Raw genomic sequence first — 17,470 nt, 5'->3', positions numbered from 1 at the left:
TAGATTGCTTTGGGTAGTAGAGTCATTTTCACAATGTTGATTCTTCCAATGCAAGAACATGGTGTATCTCTCCATCTATTTGTATCACCTTTAATTTCTTTCATCAGTGTCTTATAATTTTCTGCATACAGGTCTTTTGTCTCCTTAGGTAGGTTTACTCCTAGATATTTTATTCTTTTTGTTGCAATGGTAAATGGGAGTGTTTTCTTGATTTCACTTTCAGATTTTTCATCATTAGTGTATAGGAATGCCAGAGATTTCTGTGCATTGATTTTGTATCCTGCTACTTTACCAAATTCATTGATTAGCTCTAGTAGCTTTCTGGTAGCATCTTTGGGATTCTCTAAGTACAGTGTTATGTCATCTGCACACAGTGACAGCTTTACTTCTTCTTTTCCAATTTGGATTCCTTTTATTTCCTTTTCTTCTCTGATGGCTGTGGCTAAAACTTCCAAAACTATGTTGAATAAGAGTGGTGAGAGTGGGCAACCTTGTCTTGTTCCTGATCTTAGTGGAAACAGTTTCAGTTTTTCACCATTGAGGACGATGTTGGCTGTGGGTTTGTCATATACGGCCTTTATTATGTTGAGGAAATTTCCCTCTATGCCTACTTTCTGCAGGGTTTTTATCATAAATTGGTGTTGAATTTTGTCAAAAGCTTTCTCTGCATCTATTGAGATGATCATATGGTTTCTCTCCTTCAATTTGTTAATATGGTGTATCACGATTGATTTGCGTATATTGAAGAATCCTTGCATTCCTGGAATAAACCCCACTTGATCATGGTGTATGATCCTTTTAATGTGCTGTTGGATTCTGTTTGCTAGCATACACACTTTCAGAGAAATCTAGAAAGATAGGACTTGAAGTATGTTGTTGGTACTGAGGAACTAGAAGATTATACATTTGATCATTATGTCAAAATTACCTTGTGCTTATTTAAAGGTCAAATTCCTGGTCCTTCAGAACTGAAATTTCTTGGAATGGGAAAAGAGTATAGGCATTTTTAACAAGGTCCCCAGTTTTCCTCTCAGGTCTGAAAACAGCAGTAGCAGATTGTAAACTCCTCAAGAACAAGGATCTTGTTTACTTAATTCATCATGTATATTTAGTGCTCACCACAGCATCTGTCACATAACAGGTCCTCAATAAGTGTTAAATAATTTAAAGATGAGAGCGATGAATGGACAGACAGAACAAACAAATGAATGAAAGAACTAAAGAACTCATGTTTTTGCCAAAATCTTGATAATATTATTGGAGCTTACATTCTAGTGGAGTAAGAGGAGAGGCAACAGAAAATATACATGTAGACAGAGAAACAAATAAAATAATTTGAGGAGACCTACTTTAGCTAGGGTAGTCAGGGAGAGCTTTTGAACTGAGAAAGTAGCATTTGAGCTGTCATATTATGAGAAAGCATTAACCATGCGATGGTCTGAGGAAAAAAAACCCTCAAGCAGAGGAAAGTCTTAAGGAAAAAAAGGGTAAATAAAGTGTGCTTAAGTAATAAAAGAGGCATATGTGGCTATGGGTCAGTGAGTGAGTTAGACTGGGAGAAAACGAGACAAAAGATTGATAAAATGCTCATCATACAGGGTCTCAGTGGTTGTGATCTCACAGGAGTTTGGATGTTATTCTAATTGAAATGAAAAACCACTGAAACTTTAAACAAAATAGTGATATATCTGATTTACACTTTAAAAAAAATCACTCTGGCATCTGTATGAATAATGGATCATAACAGGGCAATGACAGAAGTAAGCAGACCAGTTGGGGGTTGATGGAGTATTCCAGATAAGAGATGATTATGGTCTGGTGGTAGGAGCAGAGGCAGTGAGAAGTGCTTGGATTTGGAATATATTCTGGAGATAGAATAGACAAGATCATGTTAATGGGTTGGATAGAGTAGGTGAGGGAGAGGAGTGTAAAGAATTTGGATTTTAGCCTGTAGGCAATGGGGACTCATGTAAAGTTTTGAAGTGAGTGACACAATTACAGTAGAATATATTCGAACAATGATCTTGAGGCAGTAGCAAAATAAATTCTTTGAGAAATAAAATGGAAAATAGAGGCAAATTTCGAGGTATCAGTAATACTCTAGGCTTGAAGTGACAGGCATCCGAATTAAGGCGATGACAAAGGGAATGGCAAAAAATGATAGATATAAAGCCCACAATCAAGTTTGGAGAGATTTAATTTGCAGTGCCTTTGGGCACTAGAATTAGGCAGAGAAATCTAGGCTAGAAATATTTGGGAGTTATCAGAATAGAGCTAGTAATGAAAGTCATGTGAGTGACTGAGATCACCCAGGAAGTCTGTAGACTGAAAATGGAGATGAGAATAGGAACTAGCAAAAGAGACTAAGAGTGTCCAGAAGCAAAGGAGAAAACCTAGGAAAGTGTGGCATCACGAATGCCGGTATAAGCATTTCAAGAAGAAATGTTTATAACTGTCAAATAAGGACTGAGAAGTGTCTGTTGGGTTTGGTAAAACTGGAGATCATGGGTGATCTTGATTAGAGCTGTACCCATTTAGAGGTGGAAAAATAAGTAAGACGCTAGGTATATGAGATGTCTGAGACGCGAAGAAGTACTATGAATACAGATAACACTTCTGAAATTTTTGGTTTTGAAGCAAAGAATAAAGAGAGGTCGCTAGAGAAATACCTAGAGTAGAGAGAGGGAATCTTTAGGATGGGAGAGATGGTGGAATGTTTCAACAGTGATGTGAAGAAGACCATAAAGAGAGAGAGAAGGAAGATACTGGAGGGGGAGGGTTGATTGCAAGGTCTCTAAGAAGGCAGATGCTAATGGGATCTAGAGCACAGAGAGTGGATTAGCCATAGACTGGATGAAGGACACTTCTCCCCATCACAGCAAGCAAGGATAGGTGTAAGTGCGCATCAGTTAGAAGGAGTGGTGCTAAGAGGTGGAGGGATTCCCAGGATGATGATTTCTATTTTTTCTGTGAAGGAAGAAACAAGTCATCCTCTCGTTGTGAGGAGAAAATATGAAGGGATCTGAAATTTGAGGAGCGGAGAAGGAATAAAATTACCATTATAGAGAATGGGTAGATTATTTTTCTAATGAAATGTTAAGATTTCCAGGTCATGTGAGGAACTTGCTGAAGTTGAATAAAATAATTTCTGCATTTTTGTGTTTAAACATATATGATAACATACAGGTTAATTCACAATCAACATCATGGCAATCCTAAAACTTTAACCTTTTCTACAAAGAATCCCTACATTCTTGAAACCAGAACTCACTTCAAATTTTAGAAGCAGCTTACAAAAGCTCTTTTGCCAAAGCTCCAGTCTCCCATTTCCGAAGTTCTCTTTCTTTCACCCTCATAAATTTAATTTCATTATTTATCTACACATTGTTTTTGCAGAAACAAAATTTAGTCTGATGGTAGTGAATAGATGTGAACATAGATATGTTGGCCACAGAACAAACTGCTGTGAGAAGAGTCCTATCAGAAGGGCATGGAAAGCAATCATGTCCATCAGATAGACTTAAATAAATGACACCAAATTATCTAGAAATCAAATATAATTTGTCACAATTATATAAGCATTGCATTTTAATTTTAATCATTACTATTTCCCTGGCACATACTAGATGCTTAATAATGCTTAATAAAAGAAGGAATTAGCATTTTAGGGATTTCTAAGCATTTGGTACATATTGATAAGCCATAAAATAATCAAATACAAATAAGTCTGAAAGAAGATGTGAAATCTATACAGTTAGTGAAGAGTACACCTGCTAACAGTTCATATCACAGCAATGGTATTAACAATGTCCAGAGACAATTTTGATGAAGAACATGGGAGGGAAAAATGATAATAGAGGAGTTCACTTCTGTCACAGAAGTAGGGTGATTTTCTACCATGATTGTAAAATTTAAAAAAATTCTAATAATTACACTATTCTAGCTAATTTAGCATTGTCATACTAATCATAACATTTGACCCCAATTCTAATAAAATATAATACAATTAATAGAAAAGAGTAAAAATAACAAAACCTTTCTTTAATATTTAGAACACATTCAAGATTTAACAATGATAAGGGTTAAATAATTGTAATTTGAAGCCTTGGGATAATTTATTTACTACTCTGCAAATTAATTTCCTAATTGGTAAAAAAGAAGAGGTTAGATTAGATAATCTCTAAAGGAAGTTTCCACTCACATTTCTGATGGAAATGCACCTGATTAGGTACTGATGGAGACTATCAGGTACTGTATAGTACTTAACAATGTCAATTTTAATAAAAGTAAACTTATTTATTTATTTATTTATTTTGGCGGTATGCGGGCCTCTCACTGTTGTGGCCTCTCCCCTTGCGGAGCACAGGCTCTGGATGCGCAGGCTCAGCGGCCACGGCTCACGGGCCCAGCCGCTCCGCGGCATGTGGGATTTTCCCGGACCGGGGCACGAACCCGTGTCCCCTGCATCAGCAGGTGGACGCTCAACCACTGCGCCACCAGGGAAGCCCAAAAGTAAACTTCTTGACAGAACAATTTCCTTTTAGGTATAGTTTACTTACTCTTTCAGTGAGCTCAACGAGCTGACATAACTTTTGTAATTAATTTTAAACATACTTTCATATCCACTAGAGGTTTAATTTTTTCATAAAACTGTATCATCAATGTATCTGAGTTTTTCTAAAAATTGATTGTATAATCATTATATCATGGCATTATTTATTTTCCTGCTTTAGATGCCTATATTTTGAGAAATAGTATAAATTCTTACCTCTAAGAGATAAGGCTCCATTTGGTCCAGGGTTTTTCCAAGATGTTTATCTGGATCTAAACCTGCCAAGAAAGGTTAAATTTTTTTTTAGATAACGATTAAAATGGAGGTTTAAAGACACGTTTCCCTTCCCTTGGCTCCTCCTTGCCTAGGAAACTAGTGTATGTGTATTTTAAGGCAAAATGTACCTTACTAGTATTTACTTTTCTATTGCCCTTGGGTAACTGGTTTTCTTGCTCCTGAAAAATAAGTTTCATTCCAATTCATTTCAATTGCACTTCATCAACTACCAGACACATTGTTTCAATCCCTTTTTCATTTATGAGGAATTGTAATTAGGATGGAAAAAAAAGTATCATTTCAAAGATATGAAATTTAAATCCTTGGTATTTTAATTATTATTATTATTTTTTACTCATGGACAACAGCGAGAATTTTCTGACATTTCTATTTTATCTGTTTCAAACTTATTTGGAGAATAAAAGTAGAAAATAAAAGAGTCATAAACTGTATGCCTATATAATTAATTCACTTAGTAGCATATGGACACAAATAACTATTACCAAATTAAATGACAGCTCATTTCAATGACCACTTGTGTGACAGTGTTTTCCAAGAAAAAACAGAAACACTCTGAAAAATCATCATAGTACCAACAGCATTTGCATAATCTCTGATAAAGATGTTCAAATGATATAATAGCAGAGTTTATGTGGGTGATGGGGTATAGGTAGACTACTGTGGACAACAGGAACTCTTCCCACATTCCAAAACTAACCTGCCAGGAAAAAAATCACATGCCACAAGTCAGCTATGAAAGGAATGAATTCATTTTAGCTATTTACATCCATAATACATGTATTAGGCTTAGGTTCATTTAAATAGGCTATTTTTATTGATTATTGGTTTAAACCAATCAGCTTGTTAATTATACAAACTGATTAATAATTTTCTTTTTCTAGTCAAATGCCTTCTTTGTAACATGATATTTCTTATAATCACATGCAGAATAATAAAAGGGAAGTCAGATAAAGATTAAGGATTCTTCTCCTACTGATATTAAATTACATTAATCCCAAAGGAAACAACTCAGAGCACTAGCACTAGATGGATTATTTGACTCCTTTCACAGCAATCTTATTCTCAAGATGCATTCATTAAAATCAAAATTTCAATTGGCTGGGTAAACACTTGATGAACTAATTGTTGACTTTGTCCAGTTCCTTTATTCCTGTCAACCCTTGCAACCTTTGCAATTCAATGTTTAAAATGAGTAGGTAAATAAAATATTTGAGACAAGCATCTATGTAATCACCACCCAGATTTAATAAGCATTAACATCTTTCCCTATTTCCTCCATAACTTTTCTTTAAACACCACCAACATAATAGAATCTCACAGTGTATCTACCCTTAATCAATCTATTTTCCCTAGCCTTCAGTCTTTTGAAGTTGGTATGTTATTTCCCAACTATGCTTTTATAATTTTACTACAAATGTACATATCCAAAACAATATTTATTATTGTTCATGTATATCAAATTTTAACACGAATGATAACTTTTTACTTATTTTTTTCAGTTCACATTGTTAATGAGATTTACTTATAGTAATTACTATGGCTCTGGTCCATCCATTTTTGACACTCTTGTAAGTGTCAAAACATGTTTGTTTACTTTCACTACTTTTTGTTGTCTTCTAACTTAATTGCATATGGTCAAGACTGTAGTCTTTATATGATAATTCTTCAAAATTTGGTGAAGCTCGTTTGTGACTTATAAATGATTAAATTTTATAAATGCCCCATTTGTACCTGGAAAGTGGATTTGCTGAAAGCAAAGTAAGATTTTATACCTAAACATAAAAAATTATGATTTTGTTAATTCTGCTGTTCATATTTCTATGAGCTTACTAATATTTGGTTTCCATGAACCATCAGTTTCAAATAAAGAGGTGGTTAAAACCTCCCATTATGATTTTGGTTTTAATAATTTCTTATAATTGAAAGTTTTGTTTTATACATTTGAGAGGTGTGTTGTTATGGACACAAATTCATAATTTCTAAAACTTCTTGAGAGGATTATTCCTTTATCAAGAAGTAGTGAGCTTTTGATCTCCACATATGACTTTTATCATATATTCTATTTATCAACATTACAACACCAGCTTTCTTTTGTTAACGTCTTTCTGATATACATATAACTGGGTTTTGAAATTTTTTATCCTATCTTATAAATACAAATTCAAAGAACTGATTTTAAATTTTTTATATTTTACAATTTTTTTTTTGTCTGGACCTGTTTCCATCACCTTATTGTGTACTTTTTGTTACATTAAACTTTATATATATATTTTTTCCTTTGCCACTTTCTGCCTCATACTGGATCAAAAAGGATATTTTGTCTGTTTTCTCTGCTGATTAGAAAGCTGTAGACTATATATGTCAATCCCAATCTCCCAATATACATACACTATTGATATTATGTATAAAATAGATAATGAGAACCTACTGTACAGCACAGGGAACTCTACTCAGTGCTCTGTGGTGACCTAAAGGAGAAGGAAATCCAAAAAAGAGGGGATATATGTATACGTATAGCTGATTCACTTTGCTGTACAGCAGAAACTAATACAACATTGTAAAGCAACTATACTCCAATAAAAACTTTTTTAAAAATGTGATCCTCTTCATTGGTCTCATCTTAGTACAGTGCCTGGAACACTTTCAAGTGTAAGCTTTCAAGAAATATTTAGTGAATAAATGCATGTTAATCTGAAAAATAAAAAAAAGAAAGCTGTAGACTGAATTTCTACTCTTCCAGTAATCACTTGTAATTTTTAACATTCATTCAAAACCACAGTATTTAAGTCTAAAGTATTAAATATCTAAGAATTTATGAACCTTAAAATATAAATCTAAGAATTTATTTTTTAATTTTTTTAATCTAAGAATTTATGTTTAGCATCTTTCTTTTTTTTTTAGCCATGCCGTGAGGCTTACAAGATCTTCGTTCCCCACCAGGGATTGAACCCACACCCTCAGCAGTGAAAGCCCAGCAGCCTGACCACTGGACCGCCAGGGAATTCCATTTAGCAACTTTTTGACCAAAACAAGTTAGCATGTTTTTAACTAGACACTAAATAAGTTTTACCATTTAAGTTGTTATCACTGTGTTAAATTTTAGTTCCATCATTTTGGGCAAGAAAATGTAAGCTTATGAACACATTTTACAGTGTCTGTGCTCACCATTGTTTGTCATTCATTTCTCCTGGAATTCAATTTATTTCTGACTTAAGTCTATTCTTTATTTTTTCACTGAAGATCTGTGAGTGGTAAACTCTCCTAGTTTTTACCTGTCTGATAATGTCCTATTTTTCTATCTCCACCACATAACAGTTTAGTTGTAATATATTATTACTTCTTCAGGCTTTAGTTGTTCTTAATGAGATTTACGCTGTCAAACAGTGGTTCCCATATAAGGAATCTTCATTTTCTCTGTGCTAGACAGTACAATTTTCAGTTTACCTATGACATTCTATAATTTTAACACAAGGTATCTATTTTTATTTACACTGCACTGAACCTACTATGCACTTTCAATTCCAAAACTCATCTTTCTTCGAACCTAAGTTTTCAGCCATTATATCTGTAAATACTGTTTTTCTGCCTTCTATTTTTTTTCTGAAACATCTATTACACAAATATTGCTATTTTCCTACCTATCTATCCTCTGTATTTTTTTTTTTTTTTTGCAGTACGCGGGCCTCTCACTGTTGTGGCCTCTCCCCTTGCGGAGCACAGGCCCCGGACGCGCAGGCTCAGCGGCCATGGCTCACGGGCCCAGCCGCCCCGCGGCATGTGGGATCTTCCCGGACCGGGGCACGAACCCGTGTTCCCTGCATCGGCAGGCGGACTTTCCACCACTGCGCCACCAGGGAAGCCCTATCCTCCATATTTTTAAGTTGCGCTTTCAATGTTGTCTTCTGGGTGAATTATTTTTTTCTGCTTCACTCATTCTGTCTTTGACTTGGTTCATCTAGAGTTTATTCTGCCCACTATTTTGTTTTTTAAACGACTCTGTGTTTCACCCCAAATTTCTAATTGTTTACTTTTCACATCATACTGCTGCTATTTCATTTTGAGTAATTTATTTTTCTAATTGACTGCTTTTTCTTTAATGGATGTTTTATTTTTATCTCTTTGAGGTTCTCCCTCAGAGGGGGCACTTTCAGTCTGTTTCCCCACAGGACTGTGATCTCCCAGTTGCTTTTGCTTATTTCCTGACCCTCTGTATTAGAGCCCCACAGCTTCATTTCTGAATTATTTTGTATGTCTATTAATTCTTAATTCACAGAGATGTTTATAATGCTTTCCAGCACAGCTCTTTCATACTTTTCCTTCATATATTCATCTATTACTGCCATGGTTTGGGATGGAAATTTGGAAAACTCAGAGCAAGAATGTACAAGGCCAGCATGGCAGGAAGTCATTTTTTAGCCACCCTTCCAATTCCTTGATTCTCATATATACTGGTCACATAGCACATAAATATCACCTTAGCACTTAGCATCAGGCTACACATCATTAAAATCATTTAAAAAGTCTCTCATGATTGAACCTAAGAATTTATGTTTTGTGTTCTCTATAAGGGTTTGGGAGTAAATAAATGCCTATCTAAAAGGCATGAAAAGGAATTTAAGAGCATGTGATTTTATACAGGTGGGCAATGAAAGATCAAGCCAACAATCTTCCCATTTTCCTTACAGCCTTTTAATTCATTGCAAAATCATCATGCCCCAGTTCTGAACTGTTAAAGTAGAGAAATAGCTGTAATATCTCATTTCAAAGATGGCTGCATTCCATGATGTAGCAGTAAAGTAATTTGGCTTGCCTTTAGATAAGACAGTCAGTAAAATATGTAAACATAAGTCACATTGGGCACATTTTTTCCACATGAATCTGTATTCATCACAGAAGTACACCCTGGTAAAATTATTTCAAGATTTTTGTGTATTCATAGAAATATTTTCAATTTATTTATTCCTAGGATAAGCACTGAAAATTCTATGGAGCTAAAACAATTAGAATAAATAGAAATTTAAAACTTTAAGGAAGATTTTCAAATATTTTTCTGAAACACATTATAGATCATTTCACTAGGAGATTATTGTAAAACTATAAAATAGTTAAAATAAAAGTCACATTTTTTCTCAGAGTTAATAATGAAATAAGCTGCATGTATGAGTCATTATAGTTTGGTAATACGGTCTGCACCATGTTTGGTGAGGATGAGATGCTGTTACGAGTCATGGTCTGACGATTTAGATCTTTCACACAGGGCAGGCCAATCAGTAAGGATATTTCACATACACACATCAATAGATGATTCCAGTGGACGTGTAAAACCAAGGAAATGTGGGAACTGAGAAATAAACAATTTTGACACATTGTAAATTTATCAGAGGTTATGTCTGGTGATTTTGGTAGGCATCTTCACATAAACAATGATTTAGGAGTTCTTATCTCATGAGATGATACTATTTAAATAGACTATAATTCTTTTCCAAAAAATGTCTAAGTTTTAATAATGAAACTGCTTGTCTAGATTCCATACAATAATGTACATATTGTTCTGAATGAATCTTTCTACTTTAAATCAACACTGTAAATAATACATATTTGGGTCAGGCTAACATGTTCTACTGTAGTTGGTAATGACTTTCTCCTGATGCTGGTTACCCTGTGCAAGTGCAATCTGTCTTTGCTTCCATTTTTCTGTTCATTAGAAAGTGACAAGTCATTGGGGACCTCACGATCACTGCCCATAAGACGTGCATTTCAAATTGTTTTTATAAAATATTTCCTTGGATAAGATCCAGACACTCCTAGCAATTCAAGCTCCTGTCCTTGAGAAATCAATGGCCTGAAGCCACCCTGATCTCCGAGATCTCTTCGAAATTGGTATACTATTACACGTGGGATGATATTAGTCAGCGATGCGGTAGGAAGATTATTCATCCTACCCTAGAATACACTCAGATATGGAACTTTTCTCAAGAAATTTTTTACTGCCTAAAACACTGATGTTTCCATAAATACTAGACTATATGCAAATGAAAAGTCTTTGTAACTTATTTTTATAAATATAATGGATGATTGAATATTTAATTTTATTAATTACACTTACACATTTTTTCACGTTTCTTCATTTAGAAACATCTTAGCATTGTATGTACAATCTGTATGATATTTAATTTCTCTAAATGGAATAAGACAATTATTAAGATAATTAAAACAAGCATCTGGAGAAACAGATCAGTTTAACATAAAAAAAAAAAACCCAACCTGTTAGCTTATCTATAATTATGAAGCCCAAAGATGTTAATCTTTACCTCATGTATTTTGGTTTTGGTATTTTCTAACTAGATGATATGCACAGAGAATTCTGACACTGCAGATCCTTCATAATTGAGAATGGAAAGTCAGGGTCAGATTACTATCAATAAAATATATTTATCATTGGATTTACGCTTTAAGTGCTTTAGAGAGAAATATTTTACATAATAAAGTCAATGTCTGAGTTAAAATTTAACACAAAGCTTAGACAAAATAAATAACTTCTCAGTTTAATTTACTTGTTTTATCAACAAGTATCCAATTTTATATATATATATATATATATATATTTTTTTTTTTTTTTTTTTTTTTTTTTTTTTTTTTCAGTATGCAGGCCTCTCTCACTGTTGTGGCCTCTCCCGTTGCAGAGCACAGGCTCCGGACGTGCAGGCCCTGCGGCCATGGCTCACGGGCCCAGCCGCTCCGCGGCATGTGGGATCTTCCCGGACCGGGGCACGAACCCGTTGTCCCCTGCATTGGCAGGCGGACTCTCCACCACTGTGCCACCAGGGAAGCCCCAATTATATTTTTAAACTCAACTAAAGAAAGATGCTAATATACCAATATATTTGCTCTCAAATGATTCTACTATATGGAACCACTTTAGAGTACATGAATATATAACACACCTCAGTAATTTTAAAAGCCATCTTACATATTCATTTTATTTTCAATTTTTAAACAGTAGCTATTTAACTGGTAAATGCAGCCAGTCCAAAGGCATAATCTTCTCTTTCTTTGAATAAATGCTAGTATCTAGACCCAATACAATTTCAATACAATTTGAAAATCTCTATCCTAATCTCTGTAATGTCTTCATTCCCATTTTATTTTATATAAAACTATATTATGTAAAAACCTTTTGAGGGGCTGTGAAAAGCCTATGAAAAAGCCACAATGGTTCATGGGCTTTTTCCATGCAATTCAACTTTATCTAAAAGCTTCAAATTATCCTAGTCCTTGAAAAAGATGTTTCTTTTTTATATTCATTCAATTTAGGTGTCTCTCCTCTAGTGAAGCCTGGGTCATGAATGGACATAAACTGTGCTTCACCAAAACCCTAACAGTCTGTTCAGTTTACCTCCTGAATCAGTCAGGTGTGGAATATGAGTCTCAATGTGTCTAGCTCCCTTATGAAAACCTTTATAATCATTGAGATGGTAACATTTAATAATGTTTATATAAATATAAAGTATATTTAAAGTATATTTAATTCAAATACCTAGATAAGCTACTTTAAGTTACTAACAAAATTTTCTTCAAAGTGCAGAAAAATTTACTATAAATCCTGACACCTAATCATTTAATCATGACTTACAGACATTCCTTGATGGAAGCTGGGTGGATGAATAAACCCACAACAAGACCTAGGCACTGGATAACTCCATGCAGAATTAAGAAATTAATTAGGAGGAAGAACCATAATTTGCAGAGCTGACATCTATTTTACTTTACTTGCATGTATCAATGGGAAGCAATTACAATTCAATTAAAATATTCAATTTTATTACTTTACTGACTGACCTTGAAGTTAATGCCTGTTCTATTTAATTGTATCATCTATGAATAAATGTTAACCCTACAATGTTATGCCCCATTATTTTCAATGCATTTTTCAACTTCTCAACTGAATTATATCAGTCAATTTATTGTCTACTATCATGAAAGCAAGTGGAGGTTTATTTCTTCACGACAGCCCAAAATATGATATGAGAGAAACATCACGAAATGCTTGATAATGCTACTTTTAACAGAGTCAAGTAAAATGAATTGGGTTCTCAACTTTTGTAGCCTAGACTTTTACTGTAAAATCAGTAGGTGATATTCAAAAAGGTATAATCACTCTGAGAAGCAATTTCTAGTCTGCCTATAAATCTTGATAAATTTCAGTGCAGACAGGAATGGAGCATTCTGTGTATCTTTAAAAGTTAAACACAACCCCTCCCCGCCCCCAATAATCTCTTCCTATTTTTACCAGGCTCACTCCCCATCAAAACAAGTGAATTTCATTTAAAAAGCTCTAATGTTTTTGTTGGTAAATATAACCTTTTTGTTTCCAGACTTCAACTGAGCACACCATCATTCTACAATTGAGCACTTTATAAATATAACCACTATATTTGTGTCAAAGAACAAAAAATACTGATTATGTGATCTCTAAGGTAAAAATTAGCTCACATGTTTTGAAAGTTGACTATTGGGGGAAGGATCTTATTTGAATTTCCAGATTTTCCATTTCTACAATTAGATCACTAAAAGCTTAGCTATCTTAGAGGTTGTGTTAGGACTCATCTCAACATGTAACTTCTTTCTGAAATCTATGAACTGGTATTGTACTTCAGTGTATGTAACATGAAGGAGACTCAGACACTTCATGGATTCACTTTTGAGATCCATGGCACCCATGAAATGAATGACCAATAAATCATATTAAATATAATTATGCAGTTAATCAATACTTGCTGATGATAGCTCAAATGGTCCTTCTTCTACCTTTGAAATACTACACAGTTTTAATATGAAAAAAATGAATAAAAAGTGGAAGATATGAGAGTCAAAGAAATTTTTAAAAGGGGGATTTGAAATATTTATTATAGAAATATCTTCCTAATTTTTCATATTAGTTTTCAACATAATGAGGACTGGAAAGTGAAAGAAGCTTGATATGAGTAGGGAGCGTTTAGAGGGGTGAAAGTTGAGGTTAAAAAAAGTAGACAAGGGGGCTTCCCTGGTGGTGCAGTGGTTAAGAATCCGCCTACCAAGGCAGGGGACACGGGTTCGAGCCCTGGTCCGGGAAGATCCCACATGCCACGAGGCAGCTAAGCTCGTGCGCCACAACTACTGAGCCTGAGCTCTAGAGCCTGCAAGCCACAACTACTGAAGCCCGCGTGCCTACAGCCCGTGCTCCGCAACAAGAGAAGCCACCGCAATGAGAAGACTGCGCACCACAACGAAGGGTAGCCCCCGCTCGCCACAACTAGAGAGAAGCCCATGCACAGCAACAAAGACCCAACACAGCCAAAAATAAGTAGATAAATTAAAAACAAAAAAATTAAAAACAAAAAATTAAAAACAAATGCCAAATCCTATAGGGCCTTGTGTTTCATTTTAAAGAGTTTGTACTTGAATGCAAGGTCACAGAGAAATTCTAAGCAGAGGATGACATGATCCAATTAGATCTTTAGTGATCCAATTAGATCCAATTAGTGATCTTTCTTTAGAAAGATCACTCTAGCTTCAGTTGAATTCCTTGGCAGGAAACAAGACTGATGGTAAGAAGGCAAATAAAGGGATTGCTGCAATAATTAGTGAGACAGGATATAACAGACAAAAGCAATAGGTATGGAAGCAAGAGAATAGACTTGAAAGCAACATACAGTAGGCAGGATATATAGTACTTGCTGATAAATTGGGTATCGTGAATACAAGAAAAAGAAAAGGCAAGATGATTCGCAGGTTTCTGATTTGGTCAAATTAAAAGATGGTGGCACCAAACACCATTTACTTCAGATATAGAACAGAACACAAGAAAGTTTGGGAAGGAAATAAAGGGCAAATTCAATTTTAGACATGTGTTTGAGGTTTCAGGGAATCACCCAAGAAGAGATATTTAATTGGCAATTAGGTATATGGGGTTAGAGCCCAGCATGGAAGTCTGAGCTGGGGATACTGATATAGAAATAGAAGCCACAAGATGAACACTCAAGGAGAACCTGTAAAGTGAGAAGATAAAATACAGGCAAGAGCTTTGAGGAATATCAAATTTTAATGGGCACTACAGTCAGAGAGCTGTCCAAAATGGAAATCTGATCTCGTCATCTTCATTTTTAAATCCTTCATATAATCCTTATATATATATATATATATATAAACCTTTTACACTTCTGGGCAAGATGGTTACATAAGCACTGGCATCCAATTCTTTCCTTTTCTTCCTGTGATGGTTAATTTTATGTGTTAACCTGAGTGGGCCATGGAATGCCCAGATGAAACACTGTTTCTGAGTGTGTCTGTAAGAATGTTTGTGGATGACACTGGTATTTCAATCAGTGGTCTCAGTAAAGTAAATTGCCCTCTCCAATGTAGGTGAGCATTACTCAGTCTGTTAAGGGCCTGAACAGAACAAAGGGCAGAGGAAAGAGGAACTCACCCCTTTTTTCTTGCCTCATTGCTTGAACTGTGACATCTCACCTCATCTTCTCCTGCTTTTGGACTGGGATGTACGTCATTGGATCCCCTGGTTCTGAAGCCTTTGAACTTGGACTGAAATACACTACTGGCTTTCCTGGGTCTCCAAGTTACAGACAGCAGATTGTGGGACTTCTTAGCCTCCATAGTCATCTGAGCCAGCTCCTCATAATACACTTCTTTTGTATCATGTTGGTTCTGTTTTTCTGGAGAACCCTGCTTATTAACACATGCATTCTCTCCATTCCAAACTCCACTGAAAAGACCAGTGAATAAAGGAAGAGGAAAATATCAGGACTGAAACTGCCCAAAACTTGAACTAAATTTTGCTTGCTTGAGTGAAGTTGGAATCAAATTCATAAGAAAGTCTATCCTAAGACTTTTCCAGTGAAAGAATAACTTTCTAGAAAAAGAAGTACAGGCGACTTCAGAGAACCCTGATTATTGTCCATACCTTAGGTCTTGCACTGTGAGATGCCTACCTCACCTGGTTTTTATGTAACTTTAAACTGTGACCTATGAATATTTCTACATATTCACCTACATATGTTTGAGACATCAACCAATACAATATTATCTTTCTGAAAGAGATTTTGTCAGAAGACAAGCCCTACAAACTTTATAACATATTCTTGTTCCAAGCAGTTTTAATACATAAATGTTGGGACTTCAGCTAAGACAGGAAAATCCCACTTTCCAACCATGGCAAATATAGAATGATACTGGTATTTTCTACACACAAATATCTGCTTGGGCAATATAGTTATTAAATAGTCTTACTACTAAATGGATAAACAGAAAAAGACTCAGACTTACCTTTCCAGAAGGAATTTTCAGTGAATTGTTACATATTATCATGAAAGTTGTTTTAGTGTAAACTGCCTGACACAGCCATAAAGGTTACTTACTACAGAGGGATAACTTTTATAACAGCAGGCACTAAAAATAAGATCTTATTTATTTTTGAATATTACATTTTGTATATGTTAAAGAATAAAGGGAATTGGTAGGGATGAAGGTAGAAAGACAGGTTTTAGAATTATAACATGGTAGATATTTCTTGGAAGGCCATATATATATATATATATATATATATTTACACACACACACACACACATACATATACATATACATACAAAGTAGCTTGGGATGGACAGAATCTTAATGTATTCAAAAATTCAAAGAACATATCCATACTAGCACCAAGTAGTTATATGCCTAACTTATTTTTAGAACAGCCTGCCTTACCTGGCAAAGGAAAAGATGTGCTAGCCATAAAATGAACAAAATCAGCATTTATTTCCTCTGCTGTTATAATCTGTTACTTCACTTTACAGACTGAGCAAAAGGCACTCTATTCAGAGATGGGTAGCTGTGGGACTGGTAGTATTTGTATTTGAACCTTAAGGAAAGATTATATTGCATATACTCAGAATGTGATATTTAAGACTTGATTTTTTTTCCTTCAATTTAAAATGGTAAATATTTACAACACACTTGGGAGATGTTAAAAGTTTCAACTTTTGATGTTTCAACACCTGAGTTTAAAAATTCTGTGCTACAGTACTTTGTATAAAGGTAAATATATATTTCTAGTAGCAATTTACACTTGAATGCACATTAAGTAACCTTTTATAAACAAAATAATTATTTGAACAAAGTTCAGGTGTAAAAAAAAAAGTTATGTTAACCATAGACTATGAAAGAATAATGCAAATTGCTTTTAACCTTTACTGTTCAGCAATCTTTTCTAGGAAGGCTATTGCAATGAATGATTTTAATTATGTCCATTATTATCCAAATGAATGACAGAAGAGTGCAAGGTGGGGAAGCAATAATTAATATGCTGTACCTTGGCTTATTTGGGCAGTTATAAAAGAAGAAACAGATTAATATAACATATAGGAATTCCCGCAGGTGAGTATGCGTAGGAGTGGAACTCAGCAATTGGGATGTCGGCACAATTAAAGCTGTTTTCTAATTAGTATGGGCATCTCTTAATGTTAACCCAAAGGGTGAAACTTTAAAAAGTATATGTTAAAAATTTGAAGAAAAAAAATGGTTGGCATCCCTCCGAGAGGCAAGTAAGGGAGTTTAAAAACTATCCAGGCTGCTTAG

The 17,470-nt window shown here is 34.7% G+C and overlaps 1 protein-coding gene across 10 annotated transcripts in view; it reads right to left on the bottom strand.

The window, feature by feature from the left end:
• Positions 1–17,470, bottom strand: part of DPH6 (diphthamine biosynthesis 6) — a 442,679-nt gene that overhangs the window by 295,547 nt on the left and 129,662 nt on the right. For all 10 annotated transcript variants that reach the window (XR_009563051.1, XM_060294493.1, XM_060294494.1 and 7 more), the window contains one exon: positions 4,769–4,830. Coding sequence is in view for 9 of the 10 variants with exons in the window: in XM_060294493.1 (XP_060150476.1) it covers positions 4,769–4,830 (62 nt within the window). In the remaining variant the exon portion in view is untranslated. The remainder of the gene's footprint in view (positions 1–4,768; positions 4,831–17,470) is intronic.

Source organism: Globicephala melas, chromosome 2, assembly GCF_963455315.2.
Source record: "Globicephala melas chromosome 2, mGloMel1.2, whole genome shotgun sequence".
NCBI lineage: Eukaryota > Metazoa > Chordata > Mammalia > Artiodactyla > Delphinidae > Globicephala > Globicephala melas.
The sequence above is the reverse complement of the archived record's forward strand: the minus strand, read 5'-3'. Positions and strand labels throughout refer to the sequence as shown.